Genomic DNA, 24,193 nt, shown 5'->3' on the forward strand with positions numbered 1-24,193 from the left:
AGTGCTCACTTATGGAGCGGAAACGTTAACTTTAACGAAAGCATCCGAAGATAAATTGGGAGTGACACAAAGAGCCATGGAACGGAGTATGCTTGGAATAACACTCAGAGACAGAATGACGAATCAATGGATTCGACAACATGAAATATGATAAGAGGAAAACGTTGGGGTTTGTGCACAATCTTCTGCAGGCACTACAATTTCCAAGATTTAACAGGCGAGGTATTTTTAGAACAAGTATTTTAACTAGATGGAACTATGGGAAATTTCACTTATATACCGACAACGATTGACAAAATTCCCATACTCAAACGATAATTCGATCTCTTTCACTATTATATCGCTCGGGTTAACTCAACAAAATGACTTCATTAAAAGTTATTAATCCCAAATAATCCATTGCAAGATAACTGAAGTGGAGTTTTTTTTTCCACGTATGTTATCGTATCATTAGTGTGTTCTGTTTTAGATATAGTGACTTTATTTAATGAGCTCTTTTTCATATTCCAACTGTTTTCGATACGAAATTGCAAACGTTATTTCCGTTTTGAAATATTCCAAAGCATGTCGTGTCGAATACCCTTCGTCAATGTGTTTTAAGGAATGTGAACCAGATCCACTGTATAAAGGTTCTGTAACAGATATACTTGTATAACTACGCGACACATGATGCGGCATTTATAAGCAATCACAAGTGTTATGGTGAACACTTTACTTGTTATAATTTAAAGAAAAAAAAACCTCTAAAGATAACATTTAATTACATAAAATGTGTCATTAAATATAATTTAACATTGATAAGAGAAAATAGTGCTAAGTACTTATAAAATGACAGCACAACGATTAAATTTTTTTTATTTTAGATAGAAATGTGTTTTGGTTATCTGGGCTTCGGGTTCATCTAGAAAATGTTTTCAATTATTTACAATGTCTCGTTTAGCTGAAAGCTAATTACGATCACAATTCACAAGATGTTATGACTTGTTGGAAAAATTATTATTAGGCGAGCGTATCAGTGTGACTCTGTTGGATTTATATTTTAATTGAAATATTTCAAACAGATAATTTGAGTCTCATTTTTCGCCTGTCAGTATGGACTTTGCAGTAAAAAATATATGCGATAGATGCAAATTACAGCTGCTGATTTTATATTATATTCAAACATCCACAGAAATTCTGTGACAGAATTATCCATAAACTTGAATCTACAACTGCATTTACACACATTACCGCGACCTGTGTACCCGAAAAAAATTTCTGAATTGCCAGGTTTCGGAAAAGAATTCCGCAGCGCACACATGTACCATTTCGATTTTTTCATTCAATAAAGTGCATGCGGGTCACACACCGCATTACAAATATAAAAATAAAATTTCTTGATATTGCATAAAAACACCTTTCCGATCCAAGAGACGCAACCAACAAAAATAAAACAAAAAGCGAACCAACAACGATGTATCTACTCACAATATAATATTTAAATGTATTAAAATATGTAAAGATACATGTCTCACAACATGCGTTTTTAAAAGTTTCGTTTTTTTTTTATCTTTTTGCTGGTATAAGCAATAACAAGATACCGCATTTTGATTACCAATGCTAAAATATTAAATGTTTGTATTTTATGGGCGCGCATACATTTTTGCCCAGAAATACAAAACTGAGAATGATATCTTGCACGGTTTTCTTGGAGTTAAGTTCACCAAAGTCGGAAAGCTTGGATGTTGACTATATCGTTGATATGACAACCATTTCTTTGGTAACACGTAGAAGTGAACATTTTAATGCTTTCGTTTGTACGAATGTATATATCTATATTATGACATTTGGCTTCACATCTATGTAATGTGTACGAAACAACTCGACGAACAATGAACATCAATGGTGGAAGCAAATAAATAGTCAACGAGAAGAGAAAAGAGAGCTTTTCACATGTAATAGATCCACATCGTTAAATTACCGTATCGCATAACATATAAACATAAATACATATTACATGCATGTGAAACACAATATTATTATTATATATAAATATGAGAGTTCACGTATATTATCTGCATATATATACGATACAGAAGATGAAAATAGTGAAAAAAAAACTGTTTATCGAGACAAAAAATATGATGTTCCCTGAAATGAACCGAACGAAATATGTATAAGTGTACGTTATGGCAGAAATTTGCATTTTATGGTTCATATAATAAGTTTATTATCGTATATGGAAATAGGAAAATTTACGAGGTGACGGGAAACAATGAAAATATGGTGCGATATTTGATGGATATAAGCGTTGAACTGGTGTGTGTTAGAGACGGACACGAAGGATCTAATGAACCGATGTTTTCGTCCAAATTATCATCCCATTTTGTGGTGTAAATTTTATGCATGCTGTATGGTCATTTTGAAACGGTTTTAGATGTTTCCATGTAGCAGGATAATTGCAAATTTTCAAGAAGGCATCTTTTAGAAACTGCTAATCATTCGTATCGTCAGCAATGACGAGAATACGCAATGACCACCGGATATTGTGTCCTTATATTGCAAACTGTTTGTAAAAACGAATGAAGAAAAGACTATCTATAGTTTCAACAAAGGAAGTAATAGATTTAAGGATTATGTGAGACAGACGTCAAAAATAACTAGACCCGGCTTGTCTTCTCTTTTATTAACATTCTGTGTGTTACAACAAGTGAAGTAATAGATTTTGTAGTAAACAATATAAAGTAGATTATAAAGTAGATTATTGAGCTTCTCAAAAATCTGAAATAATTTTCACAAAATCAAGTTTTATGTATAGCACCGAGCCAAAAAAAATTAAAAAAAACGGATCTCTCTAATTCTTTCAACTGCTAGTACAAATTTATTTATTTCTGCAGTTGAAATGGTACTTATCCATGTAAAATTTGCAAGTATCTCTTTAAAGGCAAGAAAAACAGCGCGCAAAAAGCACTCAATAAAATATATTACTTTAAATTTGTGAAAACGCCTACTGTGCGCAACAGAGAATTTCATTTATTTTATAATATCGATTCAACGGTGCGGCGTGTCTTAAGTGTGTAAAGTAGTGTATATACGAGGAGAAATAGTTGTTAAAATAAATTTTATATTTTGAAAATAAAAATCCGCAACCGTGCAAATGATTATTTGGATTTATTTCATTGCGGTCGTCGGTGCAATGTATATATTCTTATATGCAATGCAATATGCCATTGAAATTATTCTCGATATTTTTTTTCTCGTATCTTTTTAATATGAAGAAACATTTTTAACATTTTATATTTTAACAAACGTAGAACAAACACTGATTGCATTTAACTTTGATTCAGGTTTTACATAAATGTTTATTGATATTATCATTTTTACTCTGTCGAATTCATATGCAATTATGCAAGTATGTAATAATTTTTGTACGATTATTATACCGTCGGGTAATCGTCTATGAAGTTTAGTACTTTCATCAAACGGAAATTATCGTCATAAACTTCATCTTGTTCTTTCCGCTAAATGTCCAGACTAATTAATCTAAGACCATCGATATTTCCTCTATAAGTTTGGTATATTTGTGATAAATACAAATTCAATGATAATAAGAAAGAGAATTTAAAAGTGTGTACTGTGGACAATACACAAATATTTGAACTATAGGTTGACATTGAGACTAAACGAGTGAGAGTTTAGTGAACTATAAACAAAATGAGATTTTATCTAATCAGATTTTGGTAAATCATTAGAAGCAAAGACGATGGTTCCATTTAAAACTGTTTACATAATTGCATGAGTTTTTCGTTAACGACTCATGCGTTACACAGTACACGAGTACACCCACAAAGACAGTTCATAAAATTCTAAAATTGTGATCTCTGGTAGCAACGGTTATATTTTGCTGTGTTATATCTTTGTTGAATTATAAAAAATAAAACTTAAGCCCTCTCACATAACCATCCTATCACTACATACAATAAAAGACCACTCCATTATCAAATCTGAAGACTAAACAATTTACAATTATAAAACGATCGTGCGAGTGTTTCCATATCTGCAACATATCTCCTTGCATTAACAAAAGAACCAACGATTATGGTATGAGTTAAAATATTAGCTGTGCACTAAACTGCGCTGAGCAATGTGTGTGGTCAGTAATTTGTTTATAATGTTCCACAGTTGATAACAATTTTTATGTTGTATTATATTTTCAAATAAATATTATTTGTAAATATTTTTGTAATGGAAAAACTAAAACTGTATACACCACCGAATGTTAGAGGTATTAAATTTCGCCTCAATGGGTTGATTGTGTATAGTGTAACGTATTCCTTGTGTTGGCATTTTTTTTTTGTATTTAAAATTTCTTTCTTTTTTCTCGTCGAGAGTATAAAATCATTTTCCTCCCTGTAACAATCAATTTTTTTTTCTGTACAAATAAAATTCCTTGCAGACCGACAAATCCAGTCGTATTTCGTATTGTTACATGTTTATGAATGAGTTTTACTTTAACATTCTTTTAGTCACGTATGAACAATATACGATTAATAGCAGTGTTTCGTTTCATTTGTATTTTTTTCGTAAAATTATTCAATGAAATGAATAGCTAAGTAGCTAACTATTATAAGAAGTCCCATATAAACCATGTTTCGTAATGATATTAATAAATTATAAGTTTTGTTTAGAACATGATTTGCGTTGAACACATAAAATTAGTGTGGATCATGTGTGTGAGTTTATGGTATAAATTTCGTCATGTGGATGGCAATTAGGAAAATGTGTGAAAAAGAAACGCTGTTCAATCCATAGATAGTCGTTCGATTAACGTTTTTGATTTAACTCTCACGCGTCGATTTTTATTAGTTTTACATTTAAATGGTTGAAGTATGTAAATTTAACAAATATTTATTTTCAATAAAAGAAATATTATGCACGACAAATTCATAGCATTCCGAGGCTGTTTCAATGTTATTCAGTTATTATTTCGTCTCTAAATTCGGTTTTCGTTTAGACGACGATCAGCAATATTTTTTGTAAAAAAAGCTTCGAACAACTTTTCCAGCGAAATACAAGTTACGAGGAATATTGTTGCCAGTCCAGCAAATTCATAAAAATCAAGTATTTTTGCAACATAATTTTTCTCTGTAATTAACGACACAAGCATCAAGTTTCAGTTGGAAAGACATTAATTGCACAAAATGCACAGTTATCAGACTAAGATGTTCGACTAGACGGTGTCAAATTCATTTTTTTAAGGATTTGAAACGATCCAGGTAATGTTGCAACTCTAAAACTACCGACCTGGCATTTGAAATTGGCTCACTTCCTATTATTCTTCCAGTAAGGACTCATTCATAGACCACTTTGCTTACTACTCATTTTTCTTTCGCCCCCCACCAAACTCCCAAAATCACTCTGCACAACTGTAGATACAAGTTTGCATTTGAATATACTAAATTGCAAGAGTGGAAATTGTTTTATGAAAATAATCCGTCGCCATCAATTCAATATTCACCGTAACAATACAGAAAATTTCCAATTATTACATTTCTACGCCAATGTCATTTTCTCCACAGAGCAGAGTAATGGTGTCGACATTCAACGATACTAACTAAAATACCCTGGAGGATTGTTGATAAATATATTCACTCAACAGTGTAAGACCTATGATTTTCCTCAGGATCACATATTATATACTTAGCTGCGCTGCTATATTTCCAGTAGTGGTGTGTATATATATATATATAATGAACGTGATCTGATGATGATGGTATGTATCCGAACAAGCAGTTTATACGAAAATGTAGACTTTAGAGCATCTATGTGCGGCGTACGAAATATCAAAACTAAAACCAAAAGCAATGCTATGGATACATATACAAAGTGAATAAAGTATGTGGTATTTTGTACCAGTGTTTATATACCGTAAAACCATGTTATACATAGGGAATATACGAAAGTTACAATTTTGCAAAAGCTCATTTCATATACATAACAAAAGCGAACAAATGAGATAGACATTGTATGTTTTTGGGTGACATTGGTTTGTGTAAAACATACGACACCCATGTTGCTACTATGAAATGAAGTTAAATGGGACACATGTACGGTTTGATACATGCAGAAATTTATTCAAGCAGCCAAGCAAAGAGCAAAATTATTCTCTGAAAATTGTAATTTACAGAATTTTTCTGGATTTGATGTTACAGCAATTCTTTTTCACGATTTTTTTTTTGGTTGGTTGGTTGGTTGGTCGATGTCGATTTGGTTTTTGTAGAAAAAATGTAATGCGTTTTGGAGTGTGAATATTCGCCGTATATAAAAATAGCTACGAGGTTACATATGTTCCGTCGAAAAAAAAAATTGAAACGACTGAATGTAAATTTATTAGATGGGTGTTTTGGGATTAGTAAATTCAGGCAAACAATTTATTGGAAAAAATCGCAAAACCGAGAGACTAATTTATTCAATATTAGACGGTAATGCATTATCAATGTAGCCAGCAAGATTTACGATTCACAAATGTACCATAACAGAAATGCACAATGTCAGCGTTTTATATGTAAATGTTGAGTACTCACCAAATTCGGATAAAAATGTGATTGATCAGCTCCTACACCCGGTAGATAAGCTGCTGTCGGTAATCCATCTGCATACGCAGAATTGTACATTGATAATTGCATACCCCCATGTCCCATAAGACTTGCTTGAGCTAAGCGCTGATAACTTAACATTTGTTCGTGCTGGCACGAGCACACCGTTTGACCGGTCGACGGATCGGTAAATAGTGGTCGACCCGAATCACAGCATCGGTTTGGTGGTCCGGATGCGGCCGAACATGGTGACGAGCTTCGTTGTCCAGGAGGAATTGTTGATGTGACAGCCATTGCAAGTGATACTGGTGGTGATGGAGGAGTTGACGAGATTGTGTTCTGGAAATGAATAAGATAAACAAATGATTAAGATGTGTTGCATAAGTTATAACGTTGATTAGATGCACGTGAAGCAATTATTTCAAACGAAAATCATCAGAAAGTAAAGTTTCCATAAGAAATCGTAATTGAATTAATCATCAACCTACATTCGAAACTATATAAAACGATTTGGCAGGCACATTATTTCTTATATCAACCTGAGAAACATTAACAGGCATTTCCAAAAATAATATTTTGTCATAAAGTGGGACATTATACAATTTAATTTGATTAATGTCATGTTTATATTTGAAATGTGTCAGCACATGCCGCGCATCAAAAGCGCAAAGTGTTTGTGTTTTAATTTACAAACGATTTAATTAAAAATTAACTCACCGAGTCATATTTTCAAACCAACCAACCAAAAAATAAAAACTGATAAGATGGAACCGAATAAATAAACAGTTAAAATGTTGCCAAACCTCAGGTAAATTTAATTTCTTATACTCAAACCAAAACCCATGTCGTTTCTTGTAAGATCTAGATTTTACGTAGTTTTTTTCGTGTATTCTAAGGCGGCTAACTGATATACTTATACCATTTTTATCTGCGTTTAGCTAATCAAAAATCGGTTATATTGCCAATGATCAGTATCAGGTCTTACCAACAAATGTCGTAAAAGGTACCGCCATTTTTTTTACGAAATTAAAAAAATTATATTTTTTTATCGATACATTCCTGTTTAGTCGAACATGTACACTAAAATGACATAAGTGTTGTAATTACAAATAAATATTATATGTAAACACTCTGAACAACATTTACTTAGAAGTTTATCAGAGGTTTTTTTTTCGTGTATTTGAATATATATGTGGAGTAGACCTAATGTTAGCTAACATTACATTTACATTTAACATCAATTTCGAACATTTGAAGAGAGAAAAAAAATGGATACCGACAAGGAAAACTGTTATTTTTTACGTTATTTTCGAAATGCATTTTCTGTGTTCAATGTAGCTATTTACACATTTAGAACATTCTGATAAGATTGGTTGTTATATAGACGATCACCAGACTCACTGTCTTATGTTGTGTAGGATGGATATTAAATACACTCTTGCTTCAAACAGTCATGCTTCACAAATGATAAAAGTTCTTTTCGATATTTTTGGGCCGTTTTTGATAAGAATTTATGTCGAGACGATATTCCATGGATCTTTTCGTGGATGCAGAAAGAGTTCAAAATTGAAACATGGAATTAAATAGATTTTTATCTTTTGTGATTGACTTGCCCGTTTTTGATATAGAATCTACTACTTCTTTTGTTCAACACAATCTTTAACTACATTACGATGGAAAATCGGTATAAAGACGTAAGTCATTTACAGTTATCTTTCTGCTATTGTTGTGTGTATAGAAGAATGTAAAACAAAAGCTTGACTTACGTCTTTATACCAATTTTCCATCGATTAGCTTTGTCTCTATATAAGACAATATAAACAGAAACTCGTTTACTTTAGTTGCATCCGCCGATAACAGATGATTTTCGCTAAGCTATCATTTTGACTTTGCACCTCCGTCAACCGAGCAAGACCACACAATTAGTATTCTAAGGGTATTCTTCTCCATTGAATTGTTCCTGAATCCCTAATCCCTAAAGGTTTACATTATGAAATCAAATATTTTCTCACGAGAGTAACAATTCAGGACACTTATAGTTTAAAAATAATAAGCACAAACTGATTATGTGACAATTAATTGATCAAAATGTATACGGTCATGATAGTAACGTAACGTTCTCTGAAACAAACTGTTTCAAGTTGAAAAAAAAAAATGTTTCAATTTGTTTCAACGCTGGGAAAGCAGAACTACAACCATGCGTGTAATCAAAGAAAATAACAACGAAAAAAAATTAATCATTTCGACTTTATCTCTTAATTCGAAATCAATGTTGAAAATATTGTTATCAACAACACTCACAATTTTTATTTCCATTTTATCAATACTTTCATGAACTCTATTTTTTTACTTGTTCGTTGATTTGTGTTACTTCGAAAACCTAATGTAGATACACAACCCAGAATAGGATAAATATACAAACATGGTCGTAATAATGGTTGGCTATATAATAAAAACAAATATCAGTCACGCAATATTAGACCAAAGTAGATTTATAAAACTCTGTGTATAGCATTCTTTATAAAGAAAAACTCTCCATAATTTAAAACTATTTAATACTCAGCATTAGACGCCATTTTAGTGTTAATTTTCTTTATTTCTTGCATCACAATCATGTCTAAGTTTTGAATTTTTTTTTATTGTACATAAGATAACTACACTTAATGATCATTGCCCATGTAATTGTAATTAATTTAAAGAATTTGTTGTTGTTTCGGTCTGAGTTTTATGTTTAGATGTAAATCGAATGTATGGTTGGAAAATGGTGGTTTCGCTTCGTGTATAGGAAAATTTTATTTTTTTTTATTAGACTGATCAACATTTTTGATAATGTTTAATTGAAATCATGGGCGTTTTATTAATGAAAATTTATTTAATTTCGTGTTGTGAATGTGTGTATGTTTTGCTGTTGGTGTGGCTCGGGTGATTAAAATAAATGTAATTTTGATTATTCGTTAATGCATTTTCTATTGACATATTCACATCACACGAAACCACGAAACGAGGAATGAAAATTTGTTTTTTTTTTGTTATAAATTATTCAAAAATTTAAATGGAAAGTTTGCTGAACCAGAAAATCGTATTTAACTTTACCTTTTTACGGTGCGGTGTGGAACCAGTCATTCATTAATCAGTTCACAATTTTGAAAATGGGAATGTATATACAAAAGCCCCTCGGTATATACAAAAAAAACTCGAAAAATTTAATGAAACATTGAAAAATCACTTTCAATTAAAGCTATCGAACCATTCATAATACACATCGGATTTTATAAAACCTTAAAGCTTATAGACGAAATTTATATATTTAAAATATTATGCTATATAGCGTGTCTCCGACAAAGTGAAACTGAAAATTTTACATTTGTTCGAAAACTATTCCACAAAAACCGGCTTAAACAAAAGCTAAAACCGAACTGACATGAGTTACTTAAATACATACACCGAAAAAAATTCTGTTCTTTTTCAATCGAAATATTATTTTACCTACTAATATGCCATGTTTTCTTGTCTCTCTTCTATACCAAAAACATATATACCAAAAAAAAAGTGTATCATATTCACTGGGGTGAGCATTGAATGCGCCATTTTTATGTATTAGCTTGCATATAATTTCTTGTGTTATAATTTGATGCCTCGTTTTGTTGTTGTTGGTTTAGGTTATTTTAACTGAATTATATGCGCTTAATAAGCACGGAGCAGAAGAGCAGTGATAATCGGATAAACATACAACATAAAAACATAAAACATAATATATTATACAGACTGAAAGGCGTGGTTACGAACATCATTGTCGTACATATATGTACGTACATATAGTTAGAATTATTTATTTTTTCAAACGCGGGCATCAATTATAGTATAAGGTACTGAGGGTTATACAGACTAAACCATTTATTATAATATTTCAAGCTTTATGCAGTTTTGTCATAGACTATCGGAATAAAAAATATGACAAAAGGAGAACGAACGAGAAAAAAAAGTGTACAACAGAACATCAATTTAAATTGATATTGAAAATAAAATGCCTGGGTTTTGGATTCACGTATGTATATTTTGCTGGTTAAATTGCAATTTTTTTTCATATTTTCGTTCTCTCTGTTAACTCCTTGTCAGAAACGTGTCATACCTAATCGGATTATTAACTTAGAAACAAATTTGAATTGTTATTTTTATTTATTTTTATTTCGTGTTCAGCTTTATATTATTATTATTATCGTTTCAGGAATAAATAAGAAAAAAAAAACATTGCCTTTGTAGCCAATTCAATGTTATTCTCTTCTTTTTCTGTTATTTAATAATAATAAAAAACGAATTCGACTAAAATGTGCAACGATAATCTGATTAATTTATAATAAAGGACATTTTGTTGTTGCTTTGTTATAACTTTGTATTTATACACAATCCTATTTGTGTCATCTTTCCTTTAGAAAATTTACGATAAATTCGAAACGGAACATTCATTATGACCACCTTAGGAATGTGTATGGTTTAAAGTCAAAAAATATGTTTGCCATTTATTGGAGGCTATTTCGAATATCATTTCGAATATTTTATGTTCATTTTTTTGTAAGGCTAACTGAATCCTGCCACAAATAATCAGACAGTACAGCCGGCTAAATTAATGCAAATTTCGAAAATAGACAATTTTTCGTTCAGTCTTTTGTTAAATAAGTTTGAAAATTATTTACTCGTTTATCGCGCTTACCGAACAAATTGGCTTGTTTTTGATGTGCAACTACTGGTGCTTCAGTTTATGACTCGAATTTCATAAATATTTAATTTGTATGTATGTACGGTGACAGAAAAAATTACTTAGAGGTTGTTTTAGTATAAGATGGGTGGCCCCATCCACACCACAAACAGTTAGGTTGTTGGATTTGTTTTGTACTTCACTGTAGGATAGATCAGAAACTATTTGGTTTGTGAAATCTGTGTTCAAGAAAAAAATAATAAGATACTCGGTACATATTCATGATTTCCCAATATAACGACACACTTCTGTTACAGACGGCTGTCATCTGTTGTCGACAACGATAGTAATAATAAATGATAAGCTCTGACTATAGGAAAAATATTTAAAACAAATCAAGTAAAAGATTTCTGAAATCAATGTCTGTAAATCTTCGATCAAATGAAGTAATAGATCAGATAGTAAAACTGTTAATATGTTTTCCGTCTGTGACAGATAGGTAATAAATTAGTTCCATGTTAGTGTTTAATAAATGTCAAAACAAATGAAGTAACAGATTTTTCATCAAACGCTTTAATCGAATGAAGTAACACGACTATACCGTATCTGTTACTAAAAGGTTTGAATTTTCACATTCGTTGCTGCAGCCGAGGCTACTAAAACTTATAGAAAAATTTTAACATAAGTTTCTCTGGTATACAAGGTGTTCTTTTCGTTCGAGAAAAAATCCATTCAACAAACAATGGTTTGTTTACTCGTACCAATATTAACCCATGCACTTAAAAGAATCAGAATATTTCGGTTCAGAAATAGAAATTGACACCAAATTGTCTTCTCCGTTTTGTGTACCTTTAGTCTTAAATTGAAGAAAAAGAGAGAGTGACAGAGACAGAAACCAATTTTTATCGAAAAAGCCAAGATTTTCTGCCACATTCAACCAAAAAATTATTATATTTCTGCTTGTTTGACGCACGCAACATACAAACATTTTTATATTATTTGTCGGCATATTTTCCATTATATATCCGTCTTTTTATGGTAAATTACCTATATCGACATGTTTTTCTTTTATAATAATATTTTTAATGTTCGGCATTTTCGAATAAAAAAAAATAATTTTTTCTTGTGTTATGTTCAGTTTATTTAATATATTTTTTTTAATATAATATCCACACACTTCATCGACATTTGGGTGTCAATTTTCATGTGGCGGTCGTTACGTTTGATCAATGTTAGAGGTTTTTGTGTATATGCATATGAGATTTTTTTTTCTGTTCGTAAAAAAAATGAATACGAGGTGTACTTGTTTTGTAAAGGAATAGTCGGGTAAGAAAACGGCCATTGATTGAGTCGCACACAGGTAATAATAGCCATTATGGCGTGTTGACATTTTAATGCGAGTCTTTTCGATTTGTAATGAGGTGAAACGATATTTTTTTTTACAAATTTAACCGCAAAGAAGAACAAGAACAAAAACATTATAACATGTCAGACATACGGTTTAAAAAAAAATGACCATTTTCGTTTTGATATACCTATACGAACCGAATATATATGACAGTCAGTGTTATGAATATGTTTGCTTTTTTTTCCTCTGCGATTTTACAACCGAACGTACGTATTATTTCAAATTAAGTCATTAAAATCAATTGCTAGTACAGAGACCGTTTGAATGCGTAATGCTCTGCCACTAATTATATGCATGGTAATAAATAAGAATAGGCTTCCTATGAAAAACACTTTATGGTTTTAACGTTCTCGTTCACGGTAATATATATGTTTCAAACGAAAACATGGACATATTATGCGTTGAGAGTCAATGGACATATTAATCGAAAGTTGTTTTGTATGACTAACTTGATAATTAAGAATTGAGACTGTCGTCGGTACTAAGATTAGAGCAGGAAATTAATTTAGGAACAGTGTTGAGATAAATCGGTTTTGTTAGGAGAGTAAATGAAATTCTAGATTATTCAATGATGAAGGCTATTACATCCAATTTAATCAAATCATACCATGAAATGTAAAACGATACCAACAATTATTCCCATCTACAAAAAAAAAAAAATCCAAACAAATTACATAATTAATTCATCAATTCCTTTCACACCTTTTATGTTTTACGATAAAATATCATATCATGCCTATTTTCGAAACCATAACTTCATGTAATTTTCACATGTACACCAGACAGGAACAAAAAAAAAATAACACTCAGTTCTGTAACAGACACGCCAAACGAATAACCGTTTAAAATAGTTAACACTAAAAGCAATTTTTCACTGTGTTACATTTTTCAGTCATCCAATGTTTAACATATAAACATCATCAACACAAATTATATTGTTACAAATAAATTTTTTGACTGACAACCTCACAACACACAAAATCTGCCAGAATTTTGTGTTATTCGAGTTCATTTTCATATTAAAATAATACGTTTTGGTGTTATGAATATTGCACATGGAAAATCGGATTTTCTAAAAGCATGTAGTTAGCGTTGTACTTGAACATGCCAGGCCAAATATGTTTATACAGACATATTTTGCAGTAACCTCATGCTCATATAGACGTACATTGAGCATGGGTACATTTGTTCGATTTTAATAAGATTTTCGAAATTGCCATTGTGCCGTTTATATTGGCCTTTTGTGTAGTTCCATTCAGATGCATGAAAACATTTTTTTTTGGATAGCAAATGAATTGAATTGAATAAAATGTGATAGACATTGTGTTGTTGAGGGCTGATTTGTTAAATCCCGAAAAAAGGACCAACTTTGACGCTATGGGCTGCAAATGAACCATATTTTTTTTTTGTTGGCACACCGAATTATGTTGCACATTTCGTTGATGTCTTCATCATATTCTAGGAATTTAAATAGATTTAATGACGAAGAAAGTACTTTCATAAGATTTGGAAGATATGTTAAATCGATGGTTCTTGAGTGCTGAATTTAAATTGAGGTATCCTTCATAATCTCACCCAATCTCTCAAACAACGTCTCCTGACTTCCATTTGAAGACTATAACATGTATTGTATACCACCGAAATAATTGCACGTGTAAATGGTTAATCACTCAGCTTGCTTTCTATTGCTCCACTTAACCCTACAATTTCAGAAAGGAAATTCTTAGCCGATTTAAACAAAACCGTCACGAATACATATTCCGCTAACCCGTAGCAAAAATCGCATTTCCTTATCTTCCTAATTTACCATTGGATTACGGAATGCTAACAGAAAAGGCACGGATACATAATCGTAATCTATTTAAACCATTTCACTGTATGTCACTGTCTTATTACAGTAGGTGAGAACGTTGTCTGATTCGTTCCTGTGTAAACATAGCGAGAAATATTTTTTTTCCGTTGTTAATCCCTACCTTCTGTATACAGTATACGTTTCATCGTTAAATATTGCACACATATTACATTGCATATACTATGAAAATGTGATGGTTTGGGTCGGTCATACCCTAACGCTAGATGATAATGATGATGATCAACCATTAACTTAACATACACATTTGTAACCCCTTGTGTACGGAATTTATTATTTTAGTTATTAAAGTAATAAAACCTATAAAAACTTGAATAAATATAAATTGTAGGTACATGAGCATGTATGTACAACTGTACACATTATACCAGATGTAATGACAGAAGATGCATAAAAATGGTTGTATTATAATAAGTGTAACACTCAGTGGAACATTTTTTTTAAAGGATACTTAATCGTTTTACTGCGTCTACGTCTACATAAACATTTTGATATTAAATTCAGGCAGCTGTTAATAAAATGCTCTTAAATGAATTCAACAAATATTATATACATCCATGGGATGTGCACAATAGATGAGAGAAGTTCTATACCACGTTTATATCAGTCGAATGCCATACATACGAAAATTCATATATGAAAAAAAATCAGAAGAAACAAACGGCTGCTCTACAAAACACTGTTTTTCTTTCTGATTTGTTATTACAATTGTTGTATTTTTCGAAACATTTTCAAGTGAATGTTCACTTCAATGTAATTACAATATTTTAGTGATGATGGAATGAATGGAATTTAATAACAACAGAATTGTCCTATATAAACACTTGATATTGATTGAAAATGTGGTATTCGTGAGTTGTACAACAATAACATTTTTCTCACAGTAAGAAAGCGTTTTTTTTTCGATTCGAAAGATATGAAGACAGAGAGAGATGTTAGTAGAAAATCGTCTTTATCGATGATATTCAAGGAAATTTAGCATTTCTTTGGAAGCCAACTTATCGGCTTCTCACGAAGAAAGCCTCGCCATAAACGGTGACAACGATGACAAAAATAAATGACGTGCGGTAATCAATTATATAGCAAAGTATCAGTTCAAACTAATGAAGTAATAGATGTTCTATTAATTGCTACGTGTAATGTAAAACTAAGTAACCGATTTTATGGTGTAATGTTGATAGACTTGCGAAGTTATTAATTACAATGCGTTATGTCTTTGTTAACGAACGGAACTAAAGGGTAAAGGAAATAGGTGCCAGTGATATTTGAATTCAATCAAACAAAAAACCCTGATCCCAATCACCGATTAATTTTTATTTCTCTGTTAATTTTCAAAAAAAGTGCCATAAAATCAACCGAAAAAGTGTTACAAACTCAGTGTGAGTTAAAATGTAGATATATTTCTCCCAAAAATTCCTGTTATTGCTGTTAGTCGTTTTTTGTATTCCTCTTCATTTGTCGTCTTCTTCATCCACCTTATTTTCATATAAAACATTTTCTTTTAATTCGAATAAAAAAATACTTCAGACAGATGTTAAAAAAATACATGGTAAAACGGAATATAAATACGCTTCGGAAGTGTTTTGAATATTTTAAACGGTGTCCATTTAAATTTCTTAAGAGATTGTTATCAAAAAAATATAATCACAAGTCGAAGAATATATTTGTTTCTTTTTCATTTATTTGCTTTTGTGGCTTTATTTTTCTTCATATTATATTATTTCCAGTCGTGTTTTGTACTACGGTCTTTTTTTTTCGCTTTTCAGCATTTCAACTATCTATCGCCATACAATTTATATACGAATTGTATGTATGAATTAACATCTATTTCTATATGTTCCTTTTTATAATACATGTGTATTTGAGTTATAAAATGGTAAATTAATTTGCTAATTTATGTGAAGTTGTTGTTAGCTCTCTTTTTTTTCGTTCTCATTAAAAGGTGACTGTTAATTTTAAAATTTATTTATTTTGACAAAATAAAATTAAAATAATTAATGAGTTTTGGTTACCTTTTTTTTCACAACCGAACGGCATGCTCAAAAATTTATGTATATCAACGGCAACATATATTTTCGCTTTTAATGTAAAACTATCCGAAATGGTTTGTAATACGTTTTTGACCTCTAACTGAAGTGCTGAATACACAAATTTATTGAACAAGCGCTCAAATAAATAAAATTTGATGGAATATTGTGAACAATGCTACACTATAAAAAGAATTACAAATTCATTCAATAAAAACGAATAGAATGTTTTTGCATACAGTGTGGGCTATGGGCACGTTTTCCTGTCAGACGCATTGAATTCATGCAATCTTTGAAATCCTTCTGTAGATTGGTTAAAATCGTACACTAAAGTCTTGATTTAACGGAAAAGTCAAGCGTATTACAATATAAGAATCTGCTACTTCTTTTGATAACAAAGTCTTTTACTTCGTTTGTTTTTACATACTGTATAAATGACACGAATGAGATCTCACGATTTATTTTTATCGCCGTTTTTAACAACAGATGACTACCTGAAAACATTTAAATTACTTTTGGAAAAGATTCTTTCTGGGTCTGGTGATCTATTATAAATAACGGCACATCGTTTCCTTGCTACTGTCTAATAAAATATTAAAGGTCTAACAGACTTCTATTTTAGTTTTAGTGTAGACTTCAGGTATTTCAAGTAGGCAACAATGTGATGACCTGTAACCATCCAAGTCGGATTAAGCATGTTTTATCCGACAGAATGTTAATGTTAATGTCCTAAACTAAGGTTCTATTTTTACGCACTTTATCATACGAATCACGTTTTCGGTTTCTAATCATTAACGTTGTAATTTACTATTAAAAAGCCAACAAAACATTTCAATTACCTTTGTTCTATCTGGTATTCCAGCCCACATTAAATCAAAGTGTCGCTGTTATATGCACGAAACATAACAAACATTATTACTCAGACGATGAGCTAATTAAACATATGTAGGCTTGGAAACATGAAAACCCAGATATAATCGTTCAGAAAACATAATAAAATATTAAATTTGATTAATACTTACGTGAGTGAAATTATTAAATAATTTTTTTTTGGGAAGCAAAATAACACACTAGACAAATGGCTTGACCAACATTTTTAATGTCTGTTAACTATACAAACGTATAGCTTCTACGAAATGATTATTAATTATAAAAAAAATACGAAGAAGCAAAACAACGAACGCACAAACATGTACTTATAACATTACAAATGGCAATTTCCGGACTTTCTGCTGTGCGTACGAAATATAATATTTCCGATTTGGACACTTTTATATGCTAAATATACGATGTATAATATAGTGAGTCGTATGCATAAATAATTTTCCGTTTTCTGGTTAGTTAGCTGTGTTTTAAGAGTAAATTTTGCACTTATAATAATTCATAGACGACATGTGAATATGTTGTTTGTTTTCTTCTATAAGGAGACAAAACGAGAGAATATATTTTGTGTGCAAAACCCCGAAAATATGCCATACAAATATAACCATTTCGAACATTTGAGTAAACACGAGAAATGTGTACATTTATTTCATTTTTAAATCTCTAAAAACTGTTTACACATTTTTGTACAAAATATTAAAACGGTTTGGCTAAATCTCAGCAAATGCACACAATGTGAAATATGATTATGTGATGTTCCCTCTCTATATATGGTTGTAATTATTTATCGAGAAAAAAAAATACTTTGCGTTACCAGACAAACAAGGGCCGTTCTTTTATTTATATTTGCTTAGAGTAAATATTTTAAATTTTGCGGTTAATTTAAAGTCAAATGCATGGAAAATATGTTGTTGAAGACGATTTCATGAACATTGAAACGTTGTGTTCTCGATTATGCTTTTTTTTTGCTATATCGGGAATTTCAAATAAAAATTTGGTAATGCAGTGACCGACGGATCAGTATGATAATCGACTGTTAGGTTTTCGTTCGGAAATGAAAAGGTTTTTTTGAAAAGGGCAAAGTATAGATAGAGAGCATGTGATTTAAGTTCAGGTTCAGGTCCGGTTAACATGAATTTTTCAGAGAAATTTAGATTAAACTAAACGAGAACGCGACAGAACCTATGGTCATAAATTTCGGGTTCATGGTCATTTATCTTGAACCCGGAAGCATTAAATTAGTGTTCAGGTCTAGATCAGATTCATGTTAACCAGAACTAAATCAGGTCGACCTGAACATGGTTGGAGAAATAAACCTCTTAGGCCTCTTAGTCTTATAGTAGTTTTACGATTTGTCTCACCATACAATACCCAAAATTATGTCTGACAAGAAATTTTTTTCTGAAAGCAAACAGAGAGCAATTAATTCTTATTGAAACCTACATTCACATTATTATATTCGATGTACAACATAAAAATATGTTACATGTTTTTGAACTATTTTAACGATTGTAATCTTGTTATTATTTTCGAAAAACATTAAAATAAGGATTGGTCTGGTCACTGAATAACATCAAACAAAACATGACCTTTAAGCAAGCAATCATACATCATATTTCATAAACTTAAACAGTCAAAGATAACAATTATGATGGAAAGGAGAGACGAAAAAACAAACACACATCCAAATCGTACAATCTTTCGAGACAGAACAGTGTACCGAATAAAGAAAATGTTTCTATTTAATCCATTAGCACAAAAATAAATCATCGAATCAAGAGAATGAAAAAAAATGATTTATACATTTACAAGAAAATAAATTAATAATAATCAGCTACTTTATACAAATATGAAAATATTATAAATTTTACACATTTAAGAAACGTGTCTTATACATTTTAAGTGGAATGAAAAACCGGTAATAAAAATCCTTCTCGCGTTCAAATATATATATAAAATACGTTTGTAATACTCTCCGATTCTTGAACATATCAATTTCTAGACACCGAAAACACAACACTTTATTCCATGATATTATTTCCATTGCTCGAACAATTTCTTTAGTGCGCGCTTTTTTATAATTCAAACAAAATCCACATATAATAATATTATAAAATGAAGAATGAATTATGATGTATTTTCGTCTGTGGAATGTGTTTTTCTATAAAACATCTCTAAAGACTTCTATATCATTTTCTTGTTCTGAGCAAACCATATATTCATTCTTCGATCATTTTTTTTTCTTCAGTGCTTTGTTCATTCAACTCATCATCATTGCTGCTTCATATCAAACAAAATTATTAATAATTTTTTTTCTTTCGTCTTCTTTTACACCAACCGTCTAAATCTGAGCAAAGAGTTCGGGATTTAAATATTTTAATAAAACGACTACTACTTAACACTGATATTTATATTCAATAAAATAGAAAAGAAGCTACAACGAATTAGTTGAGCTTTGTGTTGTTCAGATGATTCATAAATTATATTATGTTTTCGATGAATATTTTTTTTTCTTTCATTCGTGTTGTGTATATATGGGGATATAATATGTTGTAGGTGAATGATATGTGAATAAAATGTGGATGTGAATTATTACATTAAAGATGAAAAAACGAAACATTTTTTTTTTCTGTTATGCGGATAGACATTTTCAAATGTTTATGTGCTGATAGACGATGACATTAAATTGATCGTTGAAATGGGATGTTAATTAATGGACATTTTTAATATATTTTTGTTCACCGTTCCATCAATCAATATTTCCATTGTTGAGATGATTTTAGTTTTCACCTCGGTTTTCGCACGGTAAATAATTAAGATACAACACAATTCCGCGTGATTACTTAGAAAAAAATCTTTCTTTTTTTACAATATGCTTTGGTTCATCGTCATCAAATAAATTGGCCAATGCCAATATTGTTTAATCATTTATGAAACTCCAGTCTCACAGCAATCAATATGCAAAAATTAAAAAGTAATGATGCATCCAATAAAATTATATTTTAGTTTTGTAATGATTCGAGCATCCATTTAAGATGTAAGAGCAACCTTGAAGTACTAGAATTAAAAGGTGTTTTATTCAATGATTTTGTTTGTTGTTTTAAGTAAATACCGAATCTTGTACTTCAAGTTCCAAGGAATATGCGTGGTCTATGTGGAACTTGTTAAGGTGATTAAAAATTTTTGTGGAATATGTTAAATTTGAAGAACCTTTCTTAAAGTTGTGGAACATGTTAAATATTTGAAACTTGTTAAGTTTGTGGAATCTGTTAAGTTTGTTGAATCTGTTAAGGTTGTGGAATTTGTTAAGTTTTTGGAATTAGTTAAGTTTGTTGGATCTGTTAAGTTTGTGGAGTTTGTTAAGTTTGTGGAATCTGTTAAGTTTGTTGAATATGTTAAGTTTGTCGAAATTGTTCAGTTTGTGGAACTTGTTAAGTTTGTGGAACTTGTATAATTTGTTAAGCTGTGTGGTAGTAGTGGTAGAAAAAATAGTTTACATAGTTTCATTGAAGATATGGCTGTCACAGAACTACTGAGCTGAGATACGCAAACTGGCGAACTGTTTTATTTTAGTTCAAATATATGTTTAAATTTTGGAGGAAATATGACCAAAACGACTATTAATGAATAAATAAAAATATTTTAATTAAAAACTTTTGGTCAAACATATAAAATCGAATGATGTTTTTCAAATAATAAACAATTTACGCAGGAAATTGCAAAAATTAAAAGCACAAAAAATAAACCGAACCGAGAATATTATTTGAGTATAAAACTGTCCGAAAATATGAAATACTGAAAAGGAACATTAATTATAACTACACGATAAAATGCTGATGATCCTGGCTATATTATATATATATATTTAATGCATTAGGGTTTTTTTTAAATATTATTTTTGCAAATCGGTTTGGTTCGTTCAATATGTTCGATTTTTTTTTGTATATACAAAATAATTGACATTTTGTTCCGTCAATTAAATCGCTGAGAGGTAGAAAAAATTGTTTTGGCAAAATTTATTTTGTCGGTTTATTGTACGATTATGTATTATTGTAAACGCATTTTTCATTTTACGCGAATATATGTACGTGATGCAATACTATACTATTTCATTAATAAAATAATTACCTCGGAAATTATACTCCGATTTTCGATATTTTTGCTGACCGAAAAATTGTTGTTTATTGCAGCAGTTTTTTTTTGAAAATCATTTACGGGAATATATTGCTTGGTTGTCGTATTATTTTATACATTTATGTATACACATTATTGATTTTGATACACTTTAAATGGCCACAATGTTCATTGTTTGAAGATCGTTCGAATTATAAAATAAAATACTGACATCGTCCGATTCATTCACACATAAAAACGAAAGAGAAAAAAAATAATTTATCTGATTGTTGTATGTTTCTGTTGCGAAGGATCACTTAGAGGAAAAAAGGCATTTTTAGTTGTTGCCGTTTGAGTTTTTTTTTTTGTTCCACTATCTTAACACCAACATCGACATCCGTTCAATAAATAAACTTTTATAATGTGTCTCTGTTGTGCGAAAAGCCACACACAGAAGGAATTTTATAATCTACTTGCAATATGGTGTTAGGTATACTAAATGCTTTGTATATTTTTGTGATGATATACAAAAAAAATGTATTGAGACCAGACACAGATTATTTTGTTTTCTCGTTTTTTTTATTTTACAATAAATCGTTAAAACAACGAATGTGAATGAAATCAAGTTTCATTCATGAAAGAAAAAATCGTATGAACAATGATGCTGGTGTCGTGGTTTGCAATTCTTAAATTGTTTCTGTGAACAAATACAGCAAAAATGATTTAAAGCTCAGTAGGAGCATTTCCAAAAAAACTTTTTTTGGACGCGTGTGTCATCTGTAATCTGAATCTACGACAAAAATAAGCGATGAGCCCTGACAATTTTGTTTTCTTATAGTAAAATGTATGTTAAGACTAATGAAGTAAAAGATTTCCTCACAAAAACTTCCATCAAACGAAGTATCAGATTCGATAGCCCGTGAAACGTTAAAGATTATTAATTCAATTTGAGCCCATTCAGTTATTCGTTTTATCAACAAACAGAAATAAATAGCATTAAAGAGACATGATGCATCAACCGTCTCACCCCAAAACCGGAAAAATCATCTAAACCACCGATGAAATTACGATTTTTATGAGCATCACAGAATTATAAATGATAAACCATCATCGTTTAATGCGCTATATTCTTCTCATGACCGCAAAACAAATGATGTTTTTTTTTTTCGAAAAAGTCCCGAAAAGGGATTCGAAGGACAAGCTGTATTTAGATAACGATTTATTAAATTTACTATAAATATTCGTTTGCTGCTTTAGTTTGTATAGATTTTCAATAATTTTTATTTTGTTTGCTTTCCAATCGATTCTCCCATATTATATGCAGACCAATCCCTGGAACATTACCCAACAACAGTATACATACACAATGACTATCGTTGCTTTTATTTTTATATTTTATTGTTCTTGTACACAAGCTTCGATTATGGTTTATCGAAACGCATATATATGATTTCGATGCGGTTCAATCCATTATTCATCTATAATTTTTATACCTCACTTTTAGTGTATCCGTGTCTCGTCTATGTTATATTTTTGTAAATATATATAATACAACGAAGCGACAGTTTTACATGGTTGTACATCGAAGGCTATACAAAGCGAGTGGTCGCAGTTTATTTACCAGCCAGAGAGAACTATAATAGGATAGGAAGTGATGTTTTCAGTTTGGTATTATAGTATTTGATCAGTGTTACGGAGGATTTAGAAACATTTTTCATTTTAAATGTCACAATAAATGTGTTTAAGTATAATTTATTGGTTTAGCTTAGTTTTTGAATATAAATATATGAAAAAAAGCGAACAATTATTGTTTAGGTTCTGTGAATTCGGTTCGGATGATTATTGAAATTAAAATGAGTTCGTCTGTTAACATTTTTTTTATATCAAAAGTAAATTTAAGGTATTAGCAATCAGCTGCGTTTTTTTATTATGTGTCGATGAAGAATTATCCATCGTGCCGGCTCAATGGTATAATGGTATATACCTACGAACCTCTAAACAACAAAGTTAACAGTTTTTTATAACAGTACCGTAAACACGGTGTTATTTATAGTTACGTTATGTTGCGTGTTTTAGGTTTATACGATTGGTATAATCCTTTTTTTGCAATTTGAACGCAGAGTATTCATTGTGTATTCATTTAAAATAAAAACAATTTAAAGTTCAAAAGTTTTGAATCAAAACTAGGGTTTGACTATCATTTCATTGTCATTTACGTCTAGGATTTTCATTGGGATTACACAAAAATTACTAGTTTTTTATGCTTACACTGAGGAACTTGTTTACAGTGAATGACATTTATGCGATTTTGTCTCCTTTCTTACACCTGCAGATCCTACTCGTTTTGTTCAGTCTCAGGAATGTACAGTGATGTAAGTAAATCACGAGATCAAAATAGAAAATTTTGACAAGAGTGAAGTTTGTAGTCACAACGAAGCTAAGTAATTATTTCCTGCGGCTTGTATTTAGACAAAAGTAACATTTTTCTTCACTTTGAATTATGTAAAACACATTTTTCGCTCTATAATACCAAGTACCAGGTAGTCAGTAATAAATTATTATTGCTGATTGAACACACAGTACAACACTGTAACTGCCTACACACAATGATATGACTTATAAATC

At 30.6% G+C, this 24,193-nt stretch overlaps 1 protein-coding gene across 2 annotated transcripts in view; it reads right to left on the reverse strand.

The window, feature by feature from the left end:
* Positions 1–24,193, reverse strand: part of LOC119080707 (homeobox protein araucan) — a 46,270-nt gene that overhangs the window by 13,972 nt on the left and 8,105 nt on the right. The window contains exons 1-2 of one of the 2 annotated variants that reach the window (XM_037189168.1): positions 9,669–9,806; positions 6,564–6,914 (exon numbers count right to left, since the gene is read on the reverse strand). In XM_037189168.1, coding sequence (XP_037045063.1) covers positions 6,564–6,914; positions 9,669–9,698 — 381 coding nt within the window. In that variant the 5' untranslated portion in view covers positions 9,699–9,806. Of the gene's footprint in view, positions 1–6,563; positions 6,915–9,668; positions 9,807–24,193 lie in introns of those variants that run through there. The other variant, XM_037189167.1, reaches the window with a different exon arrangement.

Source organism: Bradysia coprophila, unplaced genomic scaffold (genome assembly GCF_014529535.1).
Source record: "Bradysia coprophila strain Holo2 unplaced genomic scaffold, BU_Bcop_v1 contig_350, whole genome shotgun sequence".
In the NCBI taxonomy this organism is placed as follows: domain Eukaryota; kingdom Metazoa; phylum Arthropoda; class Insecta; order Diptera; family Sciaridae; genus Bradysia; species Bradysia coprophila.